The sequence below is a fragment of the Mesoplodon mirus genome (genome assembly GCF_964341445.2).
Source record: "Mesoplodon mirus genome assembly, chromosome: 6".
NCBI lineage: Eukaryota > Metazoa > Chordata > Mammalia > Artiodactyla > Ziphiidae > Mesoplodon > Mesoplodon mirus.
The window spans coordinates 84,720,588-84,743,104 of record NC_138982.1 but is presented as its reverse complement, the minus strand read 5'-3'; the positions used below and the strand labels follow the sequence as shown (position 1 = coordinate 84,743,104).

The following is a 22,517-nucleotide window of genomic DNA, read 5'->3' as shown; positions in this document are numbered from 1 at the left end:
TCATAAGTGTCTCAAACTCTCCTTATAGACCCATGCCCACAAAGTTTGTTTTCAAATAATGAATAATTATAACTGGTAGAAAAATCACATACTGTGTCAGGAGTTTGTTTGATTGTTGACAGTTTCTTTGTGAATGTAGGCGTGCCAGATACTTTAAAGAAGAGAAGCCATTTTTCTCTTAAAAGTTGCACAAAATTTTTACATTTTACTGTCAAATAATCACATCTTTTTAATGTTTTTGCTTTTTCTCCTACTGTAGAAACAAACAAGGAAATAAAAGACCAAAGATTTTGAAAAACTAAAAATTTAACTATTTTAAACATAGGTACTTAGTTTCTTATACCTAACACTCATTAGGTACATTTACATTTAAATGGTAAAAATGTTATCACCACAAAAGGTATTATAATATCCTGAAAACATCAAATAGGGTCAGAATTGTGAAATAAATGCAATTTCAATGCCCCCAATTTTAAATATTTAAAGTCACAACACTAGTGTGGACCCTCTGATTTTACCACGTATGCAGTTACGCAATATGTCCAGATATGCAGGTATATGTAATTTTTAGAGTTACCTTATGAGCAGATATATTGGGATTAATTATTTTATAATGATCTTTCCAGACATATGCTGCTAATATTGAAAATATAGTTAGGGGGACTATTAAAAATGAAATTTTAAAGGTCAGATTGGAAGACTATTTTCACTTTTCCCTTACTTTATCAAAAGAGTTACATGGTTTCAAGCTGCCAAGATTAACCAGGAAGTGAATCCCTATGGGAGCCTGGGTACAAGGATAGAGGGCTGGAAAGACCAGTGCTAGAAACTTATCCAGTAATTGATGAACTCCTACACTTGTGCGGGGGTGGCAGTGAGGCAGGTGGTCTCCGTTCAGAAAAGCAACTGAGACTTCCACACAAGTCAAGTCCTGTGGATAACTGTGTCTCATACTTTACTCTGCAAACAAATGGAAATGAAGATTCTGGTTCAGTAGGATTTAGGAAGGCACTCCAGGTGCTGCTGCAGCTGCCACTGGTCTGTGAATCATACTTTGATCCTTTGCCTTTGAGATGGAAGATGGTACTGTGGTTTCCTTTAACTCTTAAAGGATCTCATAAAGGCGCTCATAAAGATCTAGAATCCCTTCTGGGAAACAACAGGGTTAGGTTGGTATACATGAGATGATCTTTCTTTCCACCTAGTTTTGTCACCTTCATTCTAGAGTCTTTCTTTTCTTTCTTCCAAAAGGTAGAAATTACAGAGCAAGACCCCAAGACTAGTATATACTGTCCTATCAAGATGCACATTTACATCAAAGATCATAATTATACAAAAGTAAGCATCAATTCCCCCCAAAAAACACTTGTTTCATGGAAGTAAGTCAGTAAAGGTAAATGTTTTGGGAACAGTCAGCCAAACTCCTGTCACTGGACCACCAGAATTACAAACCTCCCTTCTCTCCTGTTCCCATTTCAGATCATTCAGGGCCACAGAGTCACTGAGAGAGGATTTTTTTTCCCCTTGCCATTTCACTTTCTCAGTGCCAAACATCTACTGTGGCTTTCAACGAATCAAGTTCTCCTTCCTCTCCTCTCCTGGAAGCTCATGCTCCCAGTAAAATGTCAAAAATAAAGTGGAAGCAAGGCTTTCCCAGGCTAGACTTGTAAACAGAAAGCAAGAGTGCCAATCTTCACCAGCAAACTGACCCACAAAGCTTACTGGATTCAGTTAAAGAGAGTTAGAAGAAGGTCAGCTACGAAAAACAAAGGGAACTCTCTCCATAGTTACTTCTGATAGAGCTCCACCAACCCAGAAATAAAGCCTTGTCCAAGGCAAAGGAAACAAAAAAGAGGGCACATTAGGTGAGGTCTGGGAAAGCAATGGGCTCTCACAGGTGACTTCTCTGCATGCTCTGTTTGTCTATCTTCTCTTTCCCAGGGAATGACTGTTTCTATATTTATTCTCTGTGCTCACTACCCACCACATTTCCATACTGCCTACTAAAGTGTAATGCTTAAAAACTCCATTTCTTTTGAGCCATAGACACACAGAAGCACGTATATATCATATATAGATATTTATGTAGTAAGACTGCCTCTCATAGACATAGAGTTGTATGCATACGATGGAGGAAAATATAAGAATACCTTCTTTCTCCTAATTAACATTTACATGCTTATCTAACTCTTTGATAACTACAGCTTAAGATATAGGTGATGCTGACTTAGAAAGACCTTACAAAGTTCATGGACATTAACATCAAAACTTATACACCCAGAGTATTCACTTTTCCCATATTCATTCTTATAATCAGTGAAAACATATCTTGCTAAGAATAGCATAAATTTATATAGAGTGCCTCACTTGTAAAGGGTTAATGATGTTACGGAATATGAATGCTAGCAGTTGATACGGCATGCTTATGTGTTTGCGAAAATATTTTCTGCATCATGTCCAAATCCCTTTGCAAACAGATAAATTACTCTATAAATCTTATTATTCCATGTGGATAAATCACACACGCAGGTTTCACAGGGCTGGAGAGAGCTAGAAGGGAAAATATGCTTTGGATAGTAGGATCTTTGGGATGCATAATCACGCAATGCTCAGGAAATGAAGACAGGAGCACTTACACATTAGGATTTTCTTAGTTTCTATACTCCGCAGCAACATACACACACCACAACACACAACCCACACAGCCCTCTCTAACAAGGCAAGAGATCCCAAAGCAGGACACTGTGACAGCCAACCAAATTTATTTTTGAGAAAAGGAAAGAAAACTTTGCTGCTGTAGGCAGCTCTGCTATAGAACTGCTCCCCGATGCCTCAGGGTTTATGCACTATCAGCTCCTTGCACACAGATTAGACGCTTCTTTTCTATCAGATACTGCTTTTTATTGCCACAACAAACAATATTAGCCAGATAGACAGACTGACACTAGGTCATTTCATTTGGATGAAATGAGATTTTAAAAGATCTCCAAAGAGAACATTTTCTTTCTTTCTTTCTTTCTTTCTTTCTTTATTTATTTATTTTTAGTATCTGATAGAAATTCAAGGAAAGCTATAAAAAAGGACAAGGAGTATATGCAGTGGATGGAGAGGGAAAAGAGAAAAGAAACACAGGAAAACAGGCTAGGAGCTCTTAAGAAACAGAATTATGGCTAGGTTCCATCTGAGTTTCTCCAGCTCACTGTCCCTTACAGGGGTCAAACTCCAAGGACTTGGGACTCTTCCTTTCCAAATTTCAATCCCAAATTATATTTCGGAGTTTGGCAGAGCTGCATAGAGATAAGACGTTGAGGTCAATAATCAATTTGAAATATCCATTTAACGCCAGGTTAATTCTTTCCTGACCTCTGTGCTTAACACTCCTATTCTTAAATATTAGCAATTTGGCAAGTTCCTTTTTTTTTTTTTTTCCTTCTGTTCATTCTTGTGTTGATTTCTATCCACATTCCGGAAAAGGCTCAGTCATCACCCAAAGTTCTAAGAGTGATTTATTGCCCTCCATGTCAATTAGAAGATCCTTACGGAAAGTCTCCTCTCCAAACTATTGCTGGGGCAGGGCGAGAGCCTTTTTGTACGTAGCCACACGTACAAACACACACACATCACGGAGAATGCAATACCGTGTACCACTCTCTGAGAGCCATAATTCAACAAACACTTCTTTCTCAGTTAAGGAACCCCAACACAACTCTTAAGTACAAAGCATCCGCAATCACAAAAGCAAAAATACTGCCCAAATGTCACTAATACCATAGATGAAATTAGGCTTTCTCAGCACGAGAAGCAAGATCCTAGGAACTAAACAACATTTAACCAACCCGGCTGATCCTTGACAGTGACCAGAATCCCCTTGAAATTTGCTGGCAGATACCTCGCGACCAGTCTGTAAAAGGCGCGCGCACACACACACACACACACACACAGCACAAGCCTGCAGCATCAGGAGCTGGAGTTCACACACTCTTAAGCGCCACAGAAAAGTTGCCCGAAAGCCCTACCTGAGGATGGCCGTGTCCCCCTGCCTCACGGTGATGTTGTCGGTGCCTCGGTTAAAATCCACGCTGCGAACGGGCAGTCCTGTGGGAAGAAGGCAGAGCAATCTCAGTAGGACCAGCGGCAACTGTTTCCGATCAGGCTGAACTCTGGCGACCATGGTGGCCACGCCGAGGTGCGGGTCGCGGGCTACTCTGGAGGATGTGCGTGGGCCTGCTGCTCGCCGAGAGGGCTTTACAAACGGAGGGCTTTCATCCACGGCAAAGGCGTAACAGGCTTTGCCAATTTGTGGTCCTTTCCACTTTGCCTCTCTCTTTCCCTCGCTCAGTCTCTTTTGCCTCTAAGACTCAACAAAGCCCTCAAAAACCCGAGCAGAGGTGGGGAAAAGTCAAAGAAACAAAATTTGAAAGGAGAGAGTACAAAATATAAAACCCTCTAGAAAAGATGAAGAGAAGGCGGCCAAAAAGAAGGTGCTCTCTGGTCTCTCTGTGGCTGGATGCTCCTTTGCCAGCGTCTCAGCTGAGCCTCTTGCCTCCGTAACCCACTTTCCCGGTGGGCGAGGGAGCCGGCACCCAGCCTGCCAGCGAGTGTAAAGAAACCCACACAGCAGCGGCAGCAGCCCAGAGTCTCCCTCCCCCTCCTCCCCTTCCTGTTTCTCCCTCCAGTCCCTCCCGCCCGCCCGCCCTCCGCTTGGCACCTCCCCCGCCCGCCGCGGATTCCAACAGCCCCTCGGAGTCATCCCCTCTGCCCTCCCCTCAGCGTGGCCCCTCGCTTTCCACAACTGCCCCCTTCAGCAGCCGCCAGCCTCAGTGAAAGCCTGATGCGCCTTTAGGTTGTCAGGACAACAGCTCCATCTGAGGCCTGGCTGATTTCCTTAAGAAGAGGGAATGGAGCTTGGAGGTACCGTGCAAGAGAAAGGGGAAAAGGAGAGGGACTCGAGCTGTAAAACGACAGGAGAAAGAGTCCAGGGGAAGGAGAGGCAAAGAGTGAGAAAGAAGGAAAAGGGAGAAGAGAAGAGAACGCCAAGAGAAGGCAAACCTTGACAGATGGGGGGAGTGAAACAGAAAAGAACAGGAAACCCTGAGGCGTGGAGGGGACCAGTGCTGAAAGATGGGATGAGGAATGCAAAACAGAAGAAACTTGACAGTGGAGTCTAAGATTAAAAGCCAAAGTCGATTTCAAAACTAAATATTCCTCCAACTGTCTTTCCATACCCACATCTTGTTCATTCTTTCCTGTCTCTTTCACGGGATTAATAAGGTTTATTTTCTCTCCTTCCTTTATCCCCTCCCCCTCTTGGAGCCCCCTTATGAAAGATGGATTGGACACAATGCTGGTATTGAGTGGTCTGGAGTGTGAATGCTTGGTTTGTCTTTTCCAAGTGCCAGCCTCAGCAGCTGATCCCTGATCCCTAAATCAACTTCACTCTCCAGGAAACCCTTACGCAGTCCCACACATGAGGAAGGGTATTAAGGATTATTGTGTCAATGGCACGTTGCTGTTGCTTCCCAAATTTTTACTGACACTTGCTTCTCAAAATGTCCATATGCAAGGGAGGAGATTCGTCTATCAGAAAGCTTGTCACTTACAGGGTGACACTAAGGCTGCATACAGCACTCCAGTGAATGGAAGACAGGTTACCATCATTTGTCATTCCTTCTACTCCATGAGTCAGTCCAAGTGATAAGGGACATCAGGGGCCTACGGTGTTAGTCACTCATGTGAGGGCCCCAAACTATTAGACATCTCCCTCAGAACCCATGCTGAGCATAAAAGATGGAGATGGACCAACCCAAAACTTTTTGTTTCCTTTCATTTTATTTATTGGAATAGTTAAGGCATTCACATGGTGCAAAAATCAAGTGATACAGATTGCTATAGAGTGAATTGTAGTTATCTTTCCTATGCCTGTCTTTAAGCAACCCATTTCTCCTAGTTGGCGGCAGCAAATATTTCCAGGTTCTTATACATCTTTCCCTAAATATTCCATGTCCATACAAGTAAATGCACAAATACACATACACACACTCACATATTATGCTCACCCCTCTTATTTACACAAATGATTACCAAGGACATTTGAAAAAAAGGCATATGTTTAGGAATCCTTATCAAACTCCACCAGAGTACAAGCCTAAGGAGGCTCTTACTGTGCTGACACCTACCTTGCCCACACCAGAATATTCAAAGAGCTTATCTGCTGAATTTTATCAACTTAAAAGGTAGATTCACTCTTACAGATTATGTGAGGAAAGGAAGACCTTTTGTTTTCTAAGAAAAGAACTTGAAGGATTGGAATCCAAATTGTCACAAACTCAAGATGGGTGGAGTTCAATTAATTTTGTTTGTACTATGCATTAAATTTATATAAATCAAGTTGTTTTATATTGAGGCTAATAAAGAGTCCCAGATAATAAACCAATAATGTTCTACCACTAATTCGTAACTGAGCTGTTTAAAACTCGGGACCCATTTTGCCAAGGAAAAAGAAATGGTTAAGTGCTGGTTGAACAACAAAACACATAATCCTGTGGTTCTCAGTATCAATGGGAAAATGAGCTTCGAGTGTCAAAGGGAGATGGAAGGATTACATAACTCTATGCCAAGAGTGCAAGGAAAAGAGCACCCATCCCCACCCACTGCTGCCAACAAGCTTCACAATCCCTGGCAGGATTCTTCTGAGCTTTTAGAGATGAAGGGTTGGCTTAGACAAAGGTTTAAATATAACATTTCTTTGGGTGGGTGGTGTTTGTCCCATGTTAGGAGGGAGAAAGACCAAAGGACCAGGGCTACTAGAACATCTGTTTCCTTTGATGATGGCAGGTGAATGAAATGACCCTGCAAGGAAAACTAGATACTGAGGGGAAGGGTCAGATATATCAAGGGTGTGAAAATTCTCTTGCATCAGTGGACTATACTTTGAATGAAGAAAGAAGGAGGTTTTTCCAGGGCAAGGAGAAAGTATGGTGGGGTGGTAGCATGTTGTTTGTGGTAGATGCCTAGACATGGTTGTTGACTACTGTCTATACCTGTAATCTCAAGTTACCTGTAGGACTTGTCTGGTCCCAGGACAAATCATAAAGTTTAACATACTGGTGTACAAAATAATTCACACCCAAGTAATAGGAATGTGCAATCTGTAGCAAATCAATCATATCTGGAGCTTGTCTCCATAATCACTCTGAGAAAAGGATGTATAAAGTTAATCAGGATTATAATCAGAATTGTAATAGACCAATGCCTAACTTACTCAAGAGGATAAAATCATAAGTACATATTTATATAGAAAAAGATCACATAATGCAATTAAAGGGTTTTTTCTTTTTAATAATTTCATTAGATAAAGTCCATTTCTTGGCAACTCTTATTGAACTAAACTGACTTACTGTGTGCGCTGGAAGTAAAACACAAAAAAGAAGACAACATTTTTAGGGACTTCCATGGTGGTCCAGGGGGTAAGACTCTGCACTTCCAATGCAGGGTGCCCGGGTTTGATCCCTGATTAGGGAACTATATCCCACATGCATGCCGCAACTAAGAGTTCGCGTGCCACCAGCTGAAAGATTCCCGCATGCCACAACTAAGACCCAGTGCAACCTAAATAAATAAATATTTTTTTAAAAGACAACATTTTTTAAATTCTCTAATTTAGATCATTGGATAATTCAGATTGAATTTCTGAACAATTTCAAAATCATGAAGTTTATTGTGTAAGTTATTTAATATTTATCATTTATGTCCAGTTGGCAATTCAGTACCACTTTCTAACCAACCCTTGGCTTAGTGGGAGCACTCTATAATTGATGAATATAAGAACAGAAAAATGATTGAGTGTCCAAGCCCACTCAAGTGGTTAATCTCATCATTTACACAATAATAAATCTATTTGTGGGTATATTATAAACTTTTGTTTCAACTTTATGGTCTCTCAGAGTCTTTTCCCTTTCCACTCCCTCATGGACCCCTTCTGGTTTTCTCTCCTCTGTGATCTCTCACTGAGATCTAATACATTCTAACAAATCCAATAGTCTACATATATCGATCTCATCCTAATGGTCACTCCCCCAAATCTACTCCAATATTAATTCCTCTGCTTGCTTTCCTAAGAAATGTCGAGTAGGAAACAAATAGGTGTTACTGAAATTTATACAAGCTATTTTATATACGTTCTTCCAAAAGGGCTGGCAAAAATGAACATTCTTTCAGGTTATTTGTGAGGCAAGTATGGCTGTTAGCCATATGAAACAGCCATCATCACCCAAGTAAGATGATCTTAGCTACTACTTTAAAATAACATAGTGCCTTTCTAAAAAAGGCTTTAGAAGATTCTGGCACTCTCCAGGGACAAATGCTGCAGCAAAAACAAAAACTGGCTAACGTCTGAGCACCCTAAGAAGCATGAAAGGTTTATTCTTCTGTTTAGCTTTGTAAGGTAATAGGCTCACAGGAAATCCAGATGCAGCCTGGAATGTACAACTAATTTAGCTACATTGGTTGCATTTTATGCTAAACATGTCTATAATATTATTAATATACCACTCTACATTTCTACAGTTGTAAGGTCTTAATCATAATAATGCCATGCCTGTACTTTACTCACATAAGTGAAATTAGCATTTCCATATGAACTAGAAATGCATAATTGTTAATACTTCTCCTTAGGATTCCTGCTATGACATTCTCAATGATTTCATCATAATTTAGCAATATTCAAGTATGTCGGTTTATGCTCATAAGCATGGTACTATCTTGTGTGAATTTCCTTTGGAACTCAGCTCCTTTGAATACAATAGCTTCATTCGCATGTGTCTCACTGCCTAACAAAATCAATCAGCTTCAAGTCAGTTAAATATTGTTCAAATCTTTAACTATAGACACCTCAGTGATGTAAAGCATTTAATCCATACTCTGCACAATTAAAAATCACTCTTACATGGTTTGCTTTTAGTTCATGCCTTTGTAGTTCATTGTTATCATATTGGTCTTCTGCTTCTTTTTGTACTAATTCTGTTTTGGTATGTATCCATACTTGGGTTTGCCCAAGTTTAACAAGGTCTTTGAGGTTCTTGAGCAGCTGCTTGGGTCCTCCCCCAGCAACAAACTTACTCTCATAGATATGCCATTATCTCATAGACACGTACTCGCTAGCCCTTGGACCTTCCTCTTTTGTAGACTGTCCACTCTGCCACCAGGTACAAGGAGGTGGCAGTTGCCAAGTAATGCTGCATCTGCTCTTTTTGATCTAGCCCTCACATATGGGAAGAGCGTTGCAACATCTGGAAAGATGGCGGTAGCAGCACCTTCAGTATAGCAAGATGTTAGTACAAGCAGGTAATCAGGCAATTATATCCTCTATTTGTGGTTGCTGTAATGACTTGGATTCCTACAATCAGAAAATAGGCCAAGGAAAAATGAGGAGGAGTGGAGGCAGATGTGCAATTCCATATACTGATATGCCCACTAAGTTTATGATTCATTCATTCACTCAATACACTTTTACTGATATGGTAGTGAATCAAGACAGACCAAGACTCTGTTTTCACAGAACTTACAATCTTGATGCAGAGATAGATGCTAAAAAAGTAGATACATATTAACGTTATTTTGGAGACTAAATGCCATGGAGAAAAATACATGTGATAGAGAGAAAATGGCCTGGAGGTGTGGTGAGGGGAACATATGGTCTGAAATTTAAAGAGTCAGCCATGCAAAATCAGCAAAAAGACCTTTCCAGAAAAAAAAAAATGGCATGTGCAAAGGCCCTGAAGCAGGAATGGGTGTGTCATATACCAGGAATCAAAACAAGAGCAATAAAATTGGCGCATGTGGTCTGTGTGTATATTGTGGGAATAGCTGGAAAAAGCAGGTGAGATTAGATACTGGAGAGGGATCATAATGAAGAGATACCAGGGTAAGAAATTTAGGTTTTTATTCTAGTGACTTGATTGGTCAGTAAAAGATTTTAAGCAAGGGATTGACATGATCTGATTTACATTTTAGAAAGATTGCTCTGAATACCATATGGAGGAAGGACTGTAGAAGGACAATAGTGGAAGCAAGGAGACAAAGAGAAGGAAATATTAGTCATCCAGTGGCAGCTGGCTTAGGCTGGCTGGGGGAGCAACAGGAATGGAGAGAAGATTGAGTTACCTCGTATTGCTCATGATGAGAAGACCCTCCCCAAAGAGGCTATGTTCTGTCCCAAGTGATCGATGTTTTTCACATACCAGCATTCTCTCTTACTGTACTAGTTCAGTACAGTTCCTTGCAGGAAACTGCCACTCATCCATCCAATAAGCCCTGACAGAATGCCAAGTTGACTGCCATTTTACCAGCTAGTGAGAAAAAAATAAACAAATAAAAACTGTGTCCAAGTTGGTGCTTTTCTTCAGGTATAAACTTTGCTTACCCTTAAATGGTTATTACATGTTAATTAAGAGTCAGTATAAGCTGAGCCTGCGCATCTGGAGCCTGTGCTCCGCAACAAGAGAGGCCGCGATAGTGAGAGGCCCGCGCACCGCAATGAGGAGTGGCCCCCACTTGCCGCAACTACAGAAAGCCCTGGCACAGAAACGAAGAGCCAACACAGCCATAAATAAATAAATAAATAAATAAAATTTAAAAAAAAAAAAAAAAAAAAAAGAGTCAGTATAAGAATGTGTTTTGTTACAGATTAAGAAGTGCCTAACAAGATGAGCAGACACTGTTTAATTGCTAAACTTTATTAAATATTCTCTTACATATCTGATATCTCTGTTTATTTTGCAGGCAATAGCTACCCAGCTAAATCTAAATGGAATGCCTAGTTAAATATCTTGAGGCTATAAATCATGTAAATAACACTAATATGTTTTCTCAAGAGTTTACTGACAATATTGAGCTGCAGGGCAAATCTAGTATTAGGTCATTACATTATTCAAAGGGTCCCAGAAGTTTGCCTGCTTAAAGGTATCTTTCTTTACTGTCTGTAAATCACATTCTCAGCCCTCTCTGCTTTTAGTAGTGAATGTAGAAGCACTGCCTCTGCAAGAGGAAGAGGAGTCACAAGATGTGCCTCATCAGTCGTGTTATCATGTACAAAACAATTCATTAAAATAATATTTTTGAGGCCTACCATATGACAGGCATTGAGCTAAGCTCTGGGGAAATAATAACGTACAGAATTGACACCCTACCCTAATGCAATCTAATGAAGGGTATGAAAGCCCCCCGTAGAGCAGGGCCAAACAACATCATTGTACAGTTATAAGGCAGGCCTTTCAAACTTGCTCTCCACTGTAAAACAGGACCAAAATTAATCACCACATATGCCCAATCGTCTCTGGTGCTGAGAAATACTGCATAATAATAATAATAACATTCAGAGTTCTTATCTTCAGGAACCCAGGAACTCACAACCAAGATGGAGAAGGAAAGTGAATACACATTGAACAGAGAATAATATGGACCAGTGAGTAACTGATAACTAAGCTACCAGGGAGCAGAATCAAAACACAATGGTGGGGCTTCCCTGGTGGCGCAGTGGTTGAGAGTCCGCCTGCCGATGCAGGGGACACGGGTTCATGCCCTGGTCCGGGAAGATCCCACATGCCACGGAGCGGCTGGGCCCGTGAGCCATGGCCGCTGAGCCTGCGCGCCCAGAGCCTGTGCTCCACAACGGGAGAGGCCACAGCAGTGAGAGGCCCGCGTACCGCAAAAACAAACAAACAAACAAACAAAAAAACCACAATGGTGGTTCAGAAAAGGTGATCAAGAAGGAGCCTTCTTGGAGAAAAATGGAATTTTAAGTAACCCTTGGCAGATATGTAAGAGGAGAATGGAGGAAGGCAACATCTTATGCCTGACCATGAGAACCAGCGTGAAACAAAGTACAGAGCTGGAGGAAGACTCATCTAACTAGCATGGAAGAGGAGAGAGAGAAGGTTGCAGAGAGATGCTGCATCAGGAAGAATCCTGAATGCCTGAATGAAGACTCACACATCATCTCATCATCTCATACTTAGAAGGCTACTTTAGATTGTGGAGGAGTGAGATGAGACACTGACATCTTAGTGAGATTATTTTGGCAACGGGAAATTAGAGGTCAGAAGGAAGATGAAGTAGAGAAACTAGATAGGAGACTAATAAAGTTGTTGGTGACATGATGAGAAAGGGATGAACGTTATTGATTATATACACTGTTGCTTTCTAATAATGGTGAGGAATGAACTCCTTCCCTCAGAGACTTTACATTAGTGGGAGAGGTAAGTTGTAGGAAAGTATGTGGGGCTAGAAATGGAAAAAAGTTAGAATGAAAAATAACCGGTTTTTGTAAGTTGGGGTCAGTGAGGGGTCATGCCTTGACAGGCATGATAATGAGTGTGGCTTTATTCTATATGCAAAAGAGAGCCATTAAAAGCTTTGAGTAAGCGAGTGACATAATCAGACCAGTGTTTTAAGCAGATGACTAACCAGCAATGGAGTCGAAGATGGACTGGGACAAGTCAAAGTAAGGAAGACCAGTTATAAAGTTTCTGAAACAGAACAGGCAAGAGATGATAAAAGCAGACCACAGGGCAATGACAGTAGAAAGAGAACAAAGGTGAAGACTTCTAGAGGAATTTCACAGGAGACTGATGGGATTTGTCAACTAATTGGACATGGAAGTTGAAACAGGACAGGAAAAAGATTCCTCTACTTTTTTGTTGTTGTTGTTCGAAGTCCAAGCTGGTAAAATAGGAAAGTTGAGTTAAAAAGCTAGTTTTGGAGGAAATTTAGAAATTCTACTTTTAGAATTCTGGATTGGTTCCTAAACTGGTACTCAAATAGCCTGTACCTCCAGATGGACATGCTCAGGAAGCTGTCACAGGAATGACATTCTTCACAAAGAGGGCTATCTCCGAGTTGTGTAATAAACTAAGCCCCCAAATCCCACCCCCCATATTTTTCCTTGTGTTTTCTTTCTTTTTCTCACTTGTTTTTGTAACTTAACTATGTAAATATAGCACTGAGTAAGTGACATATTTTCCAATAGAATGAATCTCATTTTGATTTTTAAAAACATGTACACATAGCAGTTAACTGATTCTGTTTTAAGGAAACACAATCTGAACTTGTCTCCCTCTGCTGGTTGCACATTGAGGTATCATGGGTCTTTTTAAACCAGAGTAATAGTAGAAAGAAAAATATCCAATAATAATTTGCAGTGCACAAGTATGGGACTTTGACGTCCACAATGCATAGTGACACACATAATTTTATATTTTATTTTTACTGCACCGTGAGATATATAGTACAAGTATTATTACTCCACTTGTCAGAAAACATTTTGAGATTTCAAGCCATTAAGCTCTCATATGTAATTAGAGATATTAAAGGAAAATCAGGAAGCATATGTAATTAGAATAATTGTATAATGTTAAAGCTGCAACAGACCCAGAAGATCTTCTTGCACAGTCCCCCCATTTTGCAGCTGAAATACAGAAACTTAGAATTTACACGGTTATTCAGGATCACTGAGATTAGTATTCAAGACAGCACAACCCTCAAAAAGTGCTCTTTCTATTGTACCATGCTGCCTGACTAATAATGTCAGGATGTTAATCCTTTACATCATAGCTGAAACATGTACACGGGTAGACTAGATTAGAAATGCCTATTTCTCTAAGGCTAGATATACATTGCATCTGAGTAATCCACATCTATATTAAACTTATAAGCAAGCAAGAAACAAAAATAAATGCAATGTACATCAGTTGGACAAACAGAAAATAAGGCAAAGACCAGTCCTCGATTAGCTGTTTGAATAGATTCGTGCTCTGTCCAGTCTGGGGCTCTAGAACCATAGGAAAGGCTTGAGATGATTTTTAGGAATGCCAGAGTATTACAGATTGTGCCAGCAGAAGAACTGGGGTGGAATTCCTTACCCAATAATTTCCTGGGGCACTGTTTTCTTCTTCTTTATATGCCTTCCATAGACAGTGTACTACAGTTCTCTGGCTATTCACCTGACATCCTACTCGCCAAACTTATCTCCATTCTTAATGGATATTCCCATTCTCTCTTGGCAGAAAAGAAAAAAACTAATTAAAATAATTTATACTTGTGTGGAAGTGACTGATAAATTCCAACCTCTGAAGGGATATTATACAATGGGAGTTTCCCGAACTCTAATAGGTGAAATATGTAGAGAAGATATTTTTGAATGGGAGAGTACTTTCATAACTCTTGTTTCTTACTGGCAAGAGATAAAGACCTTTGGGCCAACAACTGTGAAAGTACCTTAAGAGATCTAAACTTAAAATTAAAAAATAAAATCTACATGATCTTAACCCATTAAATCATAATATCTCTCCACACAGAAGAAAACTTCGTTTAGACCATCAATTCAACACACTGTGCCTATTAAAAAAAAAAGTTTTTATACAGGTAATAGATACTGGTGAGGAATAGAGAACTAATAATATAGCAAAATTTTATATAATACACATATACAGATATAAGCAAATATAAACTATTCCAAAATGTAGACAATTTCCAACACACTTGGTAAATATTCCCAATACCCCTATCCAACAATTTATCAGATAAAATTTTCACACTTTTGTTTTCAGTAGCAAAATCAAAATGAGAGTCTTTTTTTTCTTTAGTGGTGTTCTCTTTTTCTACTGCAAGAAAGCATGACAGAGTATTGATCTTAGGATGGAATCAGGTGGGTAAGTGGCTAGAGAAACCTTTTGTGCTGTTCGGAAGCACTGAGAATGGCTGATACCAGTAATATTCACTGTTTCAGGAAAAAATAGATTATAGGTAGAGCTTTGATCAAGGAAATAGCTAGCCTGGATATAAGGGCCAGGCTGTTTTGGTAGGTAGGAGGGTAGAGAAAAGGATAAGCAGGTGTGTATATTTGGATTGTGACAGCCCTAAGTGAAGAAGAGGGAATGTGAGCCAACATAGGCATGAGAGAAGAAAATGTGTAAGGAAGTAAAGGGAAACTTGCAATGTGATAAATTATCTCTTAAAATAGGACATTTTTATCCATCAGCTGATAAGATACAGTCTAATGCTGCTGCTTGCTTTAATGTATATATTAATAGCAACTGAATAAAATTATTTTCCTTGGGACAAAAATGACCACTTTGCTATTAAGGAGCAATACTATGTGACAATTCACAACTTCTTTGCATCACTATCAATTTGGATTACATTATTTTGGGTTTGTAATGTTATTAGCAATAATTTTTTATTATTTAATTAAATAATTTATTGATCACCTACTATGTAAGTGGGTATTCTGAAAGATCTGTGGGAACCATTCAGCACTGTCTCTATGATAAGACCCTTCTGTAATAAGAAATTTTCAAACTTGTTGGGGAAAGATCGACAAATGGATTGGTGAATGATTCAAAAATTGTATATAATTAAGTCTGCAATTTTGAGAAAAGTGCCCTAAATGCAAAGAAATTCACACATAATGAGATAACTTCAACCTTCTATACGTCAGTCAGGATACTATGCACTTAGGTCACAAAGAAGCCCAGGGAAAGATTCTTGCCCTCAAAGAGTGAACAGTTGGGAAAGAGATAAAAATAGTTAAGCAATGACAATAAGTATGAACTATGCAAGTACCTCCATTGTACTGTGTCCACACAAAGGACACCACCTGATCCAGGCTGGAGGGAAGCTTTTCTGAAAGAGATGATAACTGAGATGTGTCCTAAAAGAGAAGGTAGGACTTGGGGATGGGGTCCTTAGGGATATTTAGGATGTTAACAGTTGGAAATGAGTATACGGTAAAATTCAGGAGGGCCAACAAAGGGATTAATGTCAAGCTAGGAGCCAACATCATGGAGCAAGGCATGGGGGCAGGGAAGAAAGTGCCCCCCACCCAGAGACGATCCATGCTGGGGAGTAGTAGAAAACTCAGATGAGGGGGGGAGGGGCAGTCGGAGATGGATTACAAAGGTCTTAAAAGACAAGAAGGGAGAAATCTAAACTTAATGCATTAGTAAACAAGAAGCATTTTATTTTGAGGGGGCAAGTTCTTGAAAGTGGTATTTGGTGTAGCAGTTGTATAAAATGGAGGGCTTGGATAGGATATTATCTCAGTAACTCGGGCTTAAAGGTAATGACCTTTCAGTGGGGTGGAGAAGAAGGATAAGTGTAAGAGATATAAAGAAGGGGTGAAAAGGAATTGTTGAGTAACTGGATATACGAAATGGATAAGAAGAAGATATTTAGAATGAGACCTGTGAATCCCCGAGTTTCTGGAGGATGGGATCATCATTGATAGAGATGAGGGAGTTGAAAAAGCAGAGTGGAGTGTACTGGGGACGGGGTGGGGGGGTGGCAGGGGGAGGGGACTAATCCCTCCTAACCATCAGGGCTGCCATTTGGTTAGCTACTGCTACTGGAGGAAGTGTGCTCCTTAATGGATGTGGCTGCATCAACTCAATTGGTATGAATTTCCCAGATGTGCATAATTAAGAAAGGAAAAATGTCAAAAGGAAACCATATGATCCTTTTGGTATTAATGCTTATATTTATAATTACTCATAAAAATACCATTAATAATTCTCTAATGTCCACTCTAAAAATGTGATACATGCTTTGGAACATATCTAAAATATATATAACACCTGGGCTAAAGTGGGCCTTACTCACTAAAGTTTGATTGTCCTTAAATTTCTGTTTAATATAACCCTATTTTTTTTTTACTAGTTCTCACTAGATCGCATCCTCGAATTCTTAGAAAATGCAAAATATTCCAGCATATTCTGTGCTCACTGAATTTGATTGTTCATCATAATCTTTTTCCCTTGATCTTCTTACACCTTTCTTTATTCTAACCTATTTCTAACAGGTGGCCAGGACATTTAAAAAAAAAAAATTGTACTTTCAAAATGCATGTTGAGGGCCTCCCTGGTGGCGCAGTGGTTGAGGGTCCGCCTGCCGGTGCAGGGGATACGGGTTCGTGCCCCGGTCTGGGAGGATCCCATATGCCGCGGAGCGGCTGGGCCCGTGAGCCGTGGCCGCTGAGCCTGCGCGTCCGGAGCCTGTGCTCCGCAGCGGGAGAGGCCGCAGCGGTGAGAGGCCCGCGTACGGAAAAAAAAAAAAAAAAAAAAAAAAAAAAAAAAATGCATGTTGAATATCAAACAAAGTTATAGAATAGTTTTTCTCTAATGATAAATAAATAATGAGCTTTATGTTGGGAATGCTAGATTTGTTTAAATATTAAAGAAGAAATTTGCAAAAGATAGCTATAAATATGGAGCAGGGCTTTAATAAAGGATCCAGTAGTGAAACACAGGTTGGGGTGTGATCATGATAAAGGTGAGAGTTGCAATGCACGTGCATGTGTGTGTGAGAAAAAAAAGAGCAGAGTCTAAGAGTTGCACCTTGGGTAAGGTTTGCCATGTTGGAGCAAGAAAACAAGAAGCAAGGAAAGTTCTTCCTGGAAAACAGCAGGTCCGGAGTGACTCTCCTTTCATCTGTAGAGCACAAAGTGCTTTCATATTCATTTGTCTTCACTTGACACCCTATTGCACTCCAGAGAGCTCTTTAGAAGAAAGATATTATAAATGGCAGGTATTCAGATAATAAACATAAAAATAATAATAGATATTCAAGACCTTTAAATAGAAGGAGAGTGCTGCCTGTATTCCTCACTAAGTGGTTTGGATTAATTTCAAAGGATAATGAGAACTTAGTGTAGAAAAAGCTTAGGACATCTCTCTGTACGCAATGAGGTGACAAACACCCTGAAGGAGAGGGGTGGTATCCTCTCCAAATGTTCCTTTCTGTCTTATCCAGAGCTCCATTAGGCCTGCCACTAATTCAACAGATGATTAGAGAGATTCATCAACAGATGAATAGAGAGATGATTGCTGCATGTATAATGGGACTTCCATGTTCCCAAGAGAAATTCTAACATCACAAGCCCTAACTTCATCATTAGCAGATGATGGACCTTTATGAAGGGAATGGTTTAAATACATGTTTGATGTTTTATTCTAGTAAACAACTGAAATGAAATCTATTCCCTAAAATGCCATTTTATAATAGTTACTCCAATGTGCAAACACGGTTTGAGATTCTGATGTTATCCAAGCATTTCACAAATGGAAAAAAATTACCTCTGGTAACCAGCACTAAATTATCATCTTCCCCAAGAAACACTTTAAATCCAATTTGAAAAGCTATGGAACATTACACCCCCCCACACACACATAGAGGCACACATGCAAAAATATGTCCACTGCAAATATACCAAAAACTGGACAGTGGGTGACTTATTAACCAGTTACTTTTTCATCCAGTAACTCGTTATTAATTCATCTAAAACCTAACTATGTAATTGGCAGAATTTAAATTTCAGGTTTGCTTCTTAGTTGTACTCCAGATGGGGCAAATGAGGTACCAGAGAACTGAAGACTGAAACCTTGAGCTCCAAGTCTTAGAGAGATGTTTACAGAAGGAAGGATAATATGTCTGGTGCTATCTTTGGTATTATATGTAGTTTCTGAGCTCAAGTTTTCATATTTGACAAATGCAATCCTACAGATATTCAGATATGAGTATGAGATTTGGTACATCCTCACTGTATTTTCAGCCATTCAATTCTCACTGTCACCTGGAACTTGGGGCTCTGTATGGCACTGATTCTTCATCATCTCTTGCCTAGGCAGAGCCAGACAGAATGTTATAATGTACTATATGTCAACATCCTGACTTTTAGCAATGCCTTTCCTTGCCTGAATTTTAAGCAAAAAGAAGTGTCCTTATTTTTTTTTTTTTTTTTTTTTTTTGCGGTATGCGGGCCTCTCACTGTTGTGGCCTCCCCCGTTGCGGAGCACAGGCTCCGGATGCGCAGGCCCAGCGGCCATGGCTCACGGGCCCAGCCGCTCCGCGGCATATGGGATCCTCCCAGACCGGGGCACGAACCCGTATCCCCTGCATCGGCAGGCGGACTCTCAACCACTGCGCCACCAGGGAGGCCCGTGTCCTTATTTTTAAAGAAAAAATTCAAGTTTATAATCTAAGGTTTCTGTGTTACCAAATAGTAAACCAATACAAAGCAAATACATATTTAACTTGCAATTATTTTTCCTATTGATGAGAGTCTAAAATGTTTTCCTTTATATGAAATAAGAAACAGGCTAGCTTAGATCACCTCAAATAAACTATTCTTATATCCCCTAAATCATGAATTTAGATCAAACAGGTTTAGCTGTACCTCCCATTTTTTTTTTTTTTGGATTGGGCCATAGCCAGCACGAAATCTAGCCCTTTCATTTTACAAATGGAATAACTAAGATCCAGATATTTTAAAAGTCTTGCTCAAGGTCACACCATAGATCCTAGGAGAGCCAGAATGAGAATGCATTTTTTCTTATTCTCACTTCAGAACTCTAAATGAAATATGCTGAGAGTATAAAGGGGAACATATGAGTGTGTACATAAGTGTGTATTTGTATGCGTGCGTCCCTTTGTTTAGTCTACTTCCTTGGGTAGAATATCCCTACCCCCTGCCCCCACCTCCTGCCTCCAACTTTTCTTTATGCAGCCAATCCTTTCTCCTTAATCAAGACCCAGTTCAAACACCATCTCTTCCTGCCTTCCTGATCCATCTCAGGCAGTGCCCATTGCTTTATCTTCCTGGAAAGCAGGTAAGTCATTTGGGTAGCACAATTGTCAAACACATCACAGTTCTTTGCAAATATCTTTGTCTACTCACTGGAGTAGATTATGAACTATCATTACTACATTATGAATTCCTTAAGGATAGGAATCATAGCCTCTTTGCCTTGGAATGCATGGTGCCTAGAGCAGTGTTTGATGTTGGTGTGTGCTCCATAGGGGGTTGCAGAAATGGCTTGATGTAATTTAGACCAATGGAGCAAAAACTTTAGTCTTCAGAGTAATTACTCTAATTAAGAATTGTACTGTTATAGTTGGCGTCATACTGCACTTCACTTTACTCAAGTATAAGGACCTAACATGAATAAGAATTTTAGGATGTTGAGGGTGGGTCACGTACTATTTTTTCAGAAGGAACGCTGGTCTATGCCCACAGATTTGATAACCTAGATGAAATGGACCACATCCTTGAAAGACAGAGACAACACTGGCATGTACATTTCCCACCAAGTCTTATTCTGAGGAAACAGTACCTGCAACTTCTCATAACCTATTGAAACCTTCTGTGTGAAGATATTTCTCAGCCATTTATAGCTATTCTGTTAAAAGTCATCAGAGATAACCTGAAATTTCAGGCCTCATCTTAAGTGGGTGATGTTTCAGTTAATGATCTGTTCACTAGCCTGAAAAGTTGCTACTGGGGAATATCTGAACTATCATATCTATTTCTGTAAGGCCATAAATAGATTATTTAGAGAAAGCTACAATTTTGGAATAGGTGAATGAGACCTTCAAGGACAAGACAAAGAAGAGCCAGCTATCTAGCTCAGCTGTGTCTCCAGTGACTTATTGTGGAAGTTCATTTATCCTAAACTCTATATCTAGACCTCCCCAGGCTGAAATATGACAGATTTTGATTAGGGGAAATTAGGGGATCATTCACACAGTTTGTCCTGTTTTAACATGTACCATCATCAGCTGTCTTTGTCTTTTGTCTGTTTCTACCTTCTCTCCCACCTTCCTTACACGTCTGGTTCATAATCAGTTTAGTTCCTAAAATGTCCCTTCTTTGCACCCGTTTATCTGTTTTAGGACTATCTCATTTTTTCCCTTTAGCCTCACCTTTTACCTCATGTCCCACACTGGACCATAAAAAAAGGGAGTTGAAAGTTTAAAAATTATCTAATATGTGTACTAAAAACATTTTCTGTTTTTTTTGTTCTTAATTTCCCAGTTAGCTTTCAGTTCCCAAGCACTCTTGCTAAAGGAGTGTTTGAATATGAAAACAGTAAACTAATCCTAAATATTTGCTTTTGACAAAAGGAACAAAAAAGAAGCCAGATACAATACTAAGTGCTGGGGGAAAATTTGAAACAAAGTCCTTGTCCTCAAGAATATCATACTGTAGTCAGTAAAGCAGACATACACACAAATTACTTTTTGCTTCTGTGTGATCTTAGATTGAATTTCAAAGTTTTGTTCCATAAGTCATTGGCTCATGGAAACTCAAGGATTCCCGCTCTGCATTTTGAAATTTTAAGTGAGACAAAGAATGGAATACTGAATAGGAATACTAAATTTGGAACAAAAGGTAATCCTTCTAGACCTTTATTAAAATTGGCATAGACGTTGAAGACTTGAGACACTAGTGAGAAGGAGGAGATTTAGAGAGGTTCTAAAACAGAGCCCCCAAAATGATTAAAGCAGTTAGAAAAATTAGCAGATGTCCATCAGTTTGGAGCCAAGCAGATATTGTTGCTGGATCAAATCAAAATCTGCCCAAAGACCTTAGGAAAATAATTCTGTAATGTTAATGTTTCTTAAGCCATGAATGTCACCACAACTTCATTTTATTGACACTGCCTTAATCAGCCCAGGTAGCTCAATCCTCTTCTCAGCCCCCTTCTGGAAGGTCGGGCTTGCTTCATTCCTAACACCATCTCCACAGAGGAAGGATGTGATCATTGTTTTTTTTTTTTTTTTTTTTTTTTTTCATTGAGTTTTGAGAATTCTTTATGTATTTTAAAGGATTTTTTTTATTTTTTGCTTTATAACAAATTTAATCAGTTATACATATACATATGTTTCCATATCCCCTCCCTTTTGCGTCTCCCTCCCACCCTCCCTATCCCACCCCTCCAGGCGGTCACAAAGCACCGAGCTGATCTCCCTGTGCTATGCGGCTGCTTCCCACTAGCTATCTACCTTACATTTGGTAGTGTATATATGTCCATGCCGCTCTTTCACTTTGTCACAGCTTACCCTTCCCCCTCCCCATATCCTCAAGTCCATTCTCTAGTAGGTCTGTGTCTTTATTCCTGTCTTACCCCTATGTTCTTCATGACATTTTTCTTTCTTAAATTCCATATATATGTGTTAGCATACGGTATTTGTCTTTCTCTTTCTGACTTACTTCACTCTGTATGACAGACTCTACGTCTATCCACCTCATTACAAATAGCTCAATTTCATTTCTTTTTATGGCTGAGTAATATTCCATTGTATATATGTGCCACATCTTCTTTATCCGATCATTGGTTTTTACTGCCATTTCTTCACACTCTAGACTCAGTGTCCCAGCCACGAGTTCTCTCCTTTCATTAGATCCACTCTCCTCTCCCTGCTTTATACTCTCAGCAGTATCCTTGACAGCCAGCCAGTCCTAAAATCCAGCATATCACAGGCAGAATCCAATTAATCAGCAAGTAACTAGATTCTCTGAACCTTCTGCAAGTCTGAGATTTCTCACAGTACTGTGTGTTTGTACATATATATTCTCTATACACACATACACACTAATAGTACTATGATAGTATAAATAGGATATAATATAGTGTGTGTATATATATATATACACACACACATATTTTATTTACATCTATCTATCT

At 39.6% G+C, this 22,517-nt stretch overlaps 1 protein-coding gene across 1 annotated transcript in view; it reads right to left on the bottom strand.

Moving 5' to 3' along the window:
• LSAMP (limbic system associated membrane protein) overlaps window positions 1-4,619 on the bottom strand; it is a 644,611-nt gene extending 639,992 nt beyond the window's left edge. Inside the window, exon 1 of the mRNA XM_082625495.1 lies at window positions 4,017-4,619. Coding sequence (XP_082481621.1) covers window positions 4,017-4,171 — 155 coding nt within the window. The 5' untranslated portion in view covers window positions 4,172-4,619. The remainder of the gene's footprint in view (window positions 1-4,016) is intronic.
• Window positions 4,620-22,517: the final 17,898 nt, after the last annotated feature.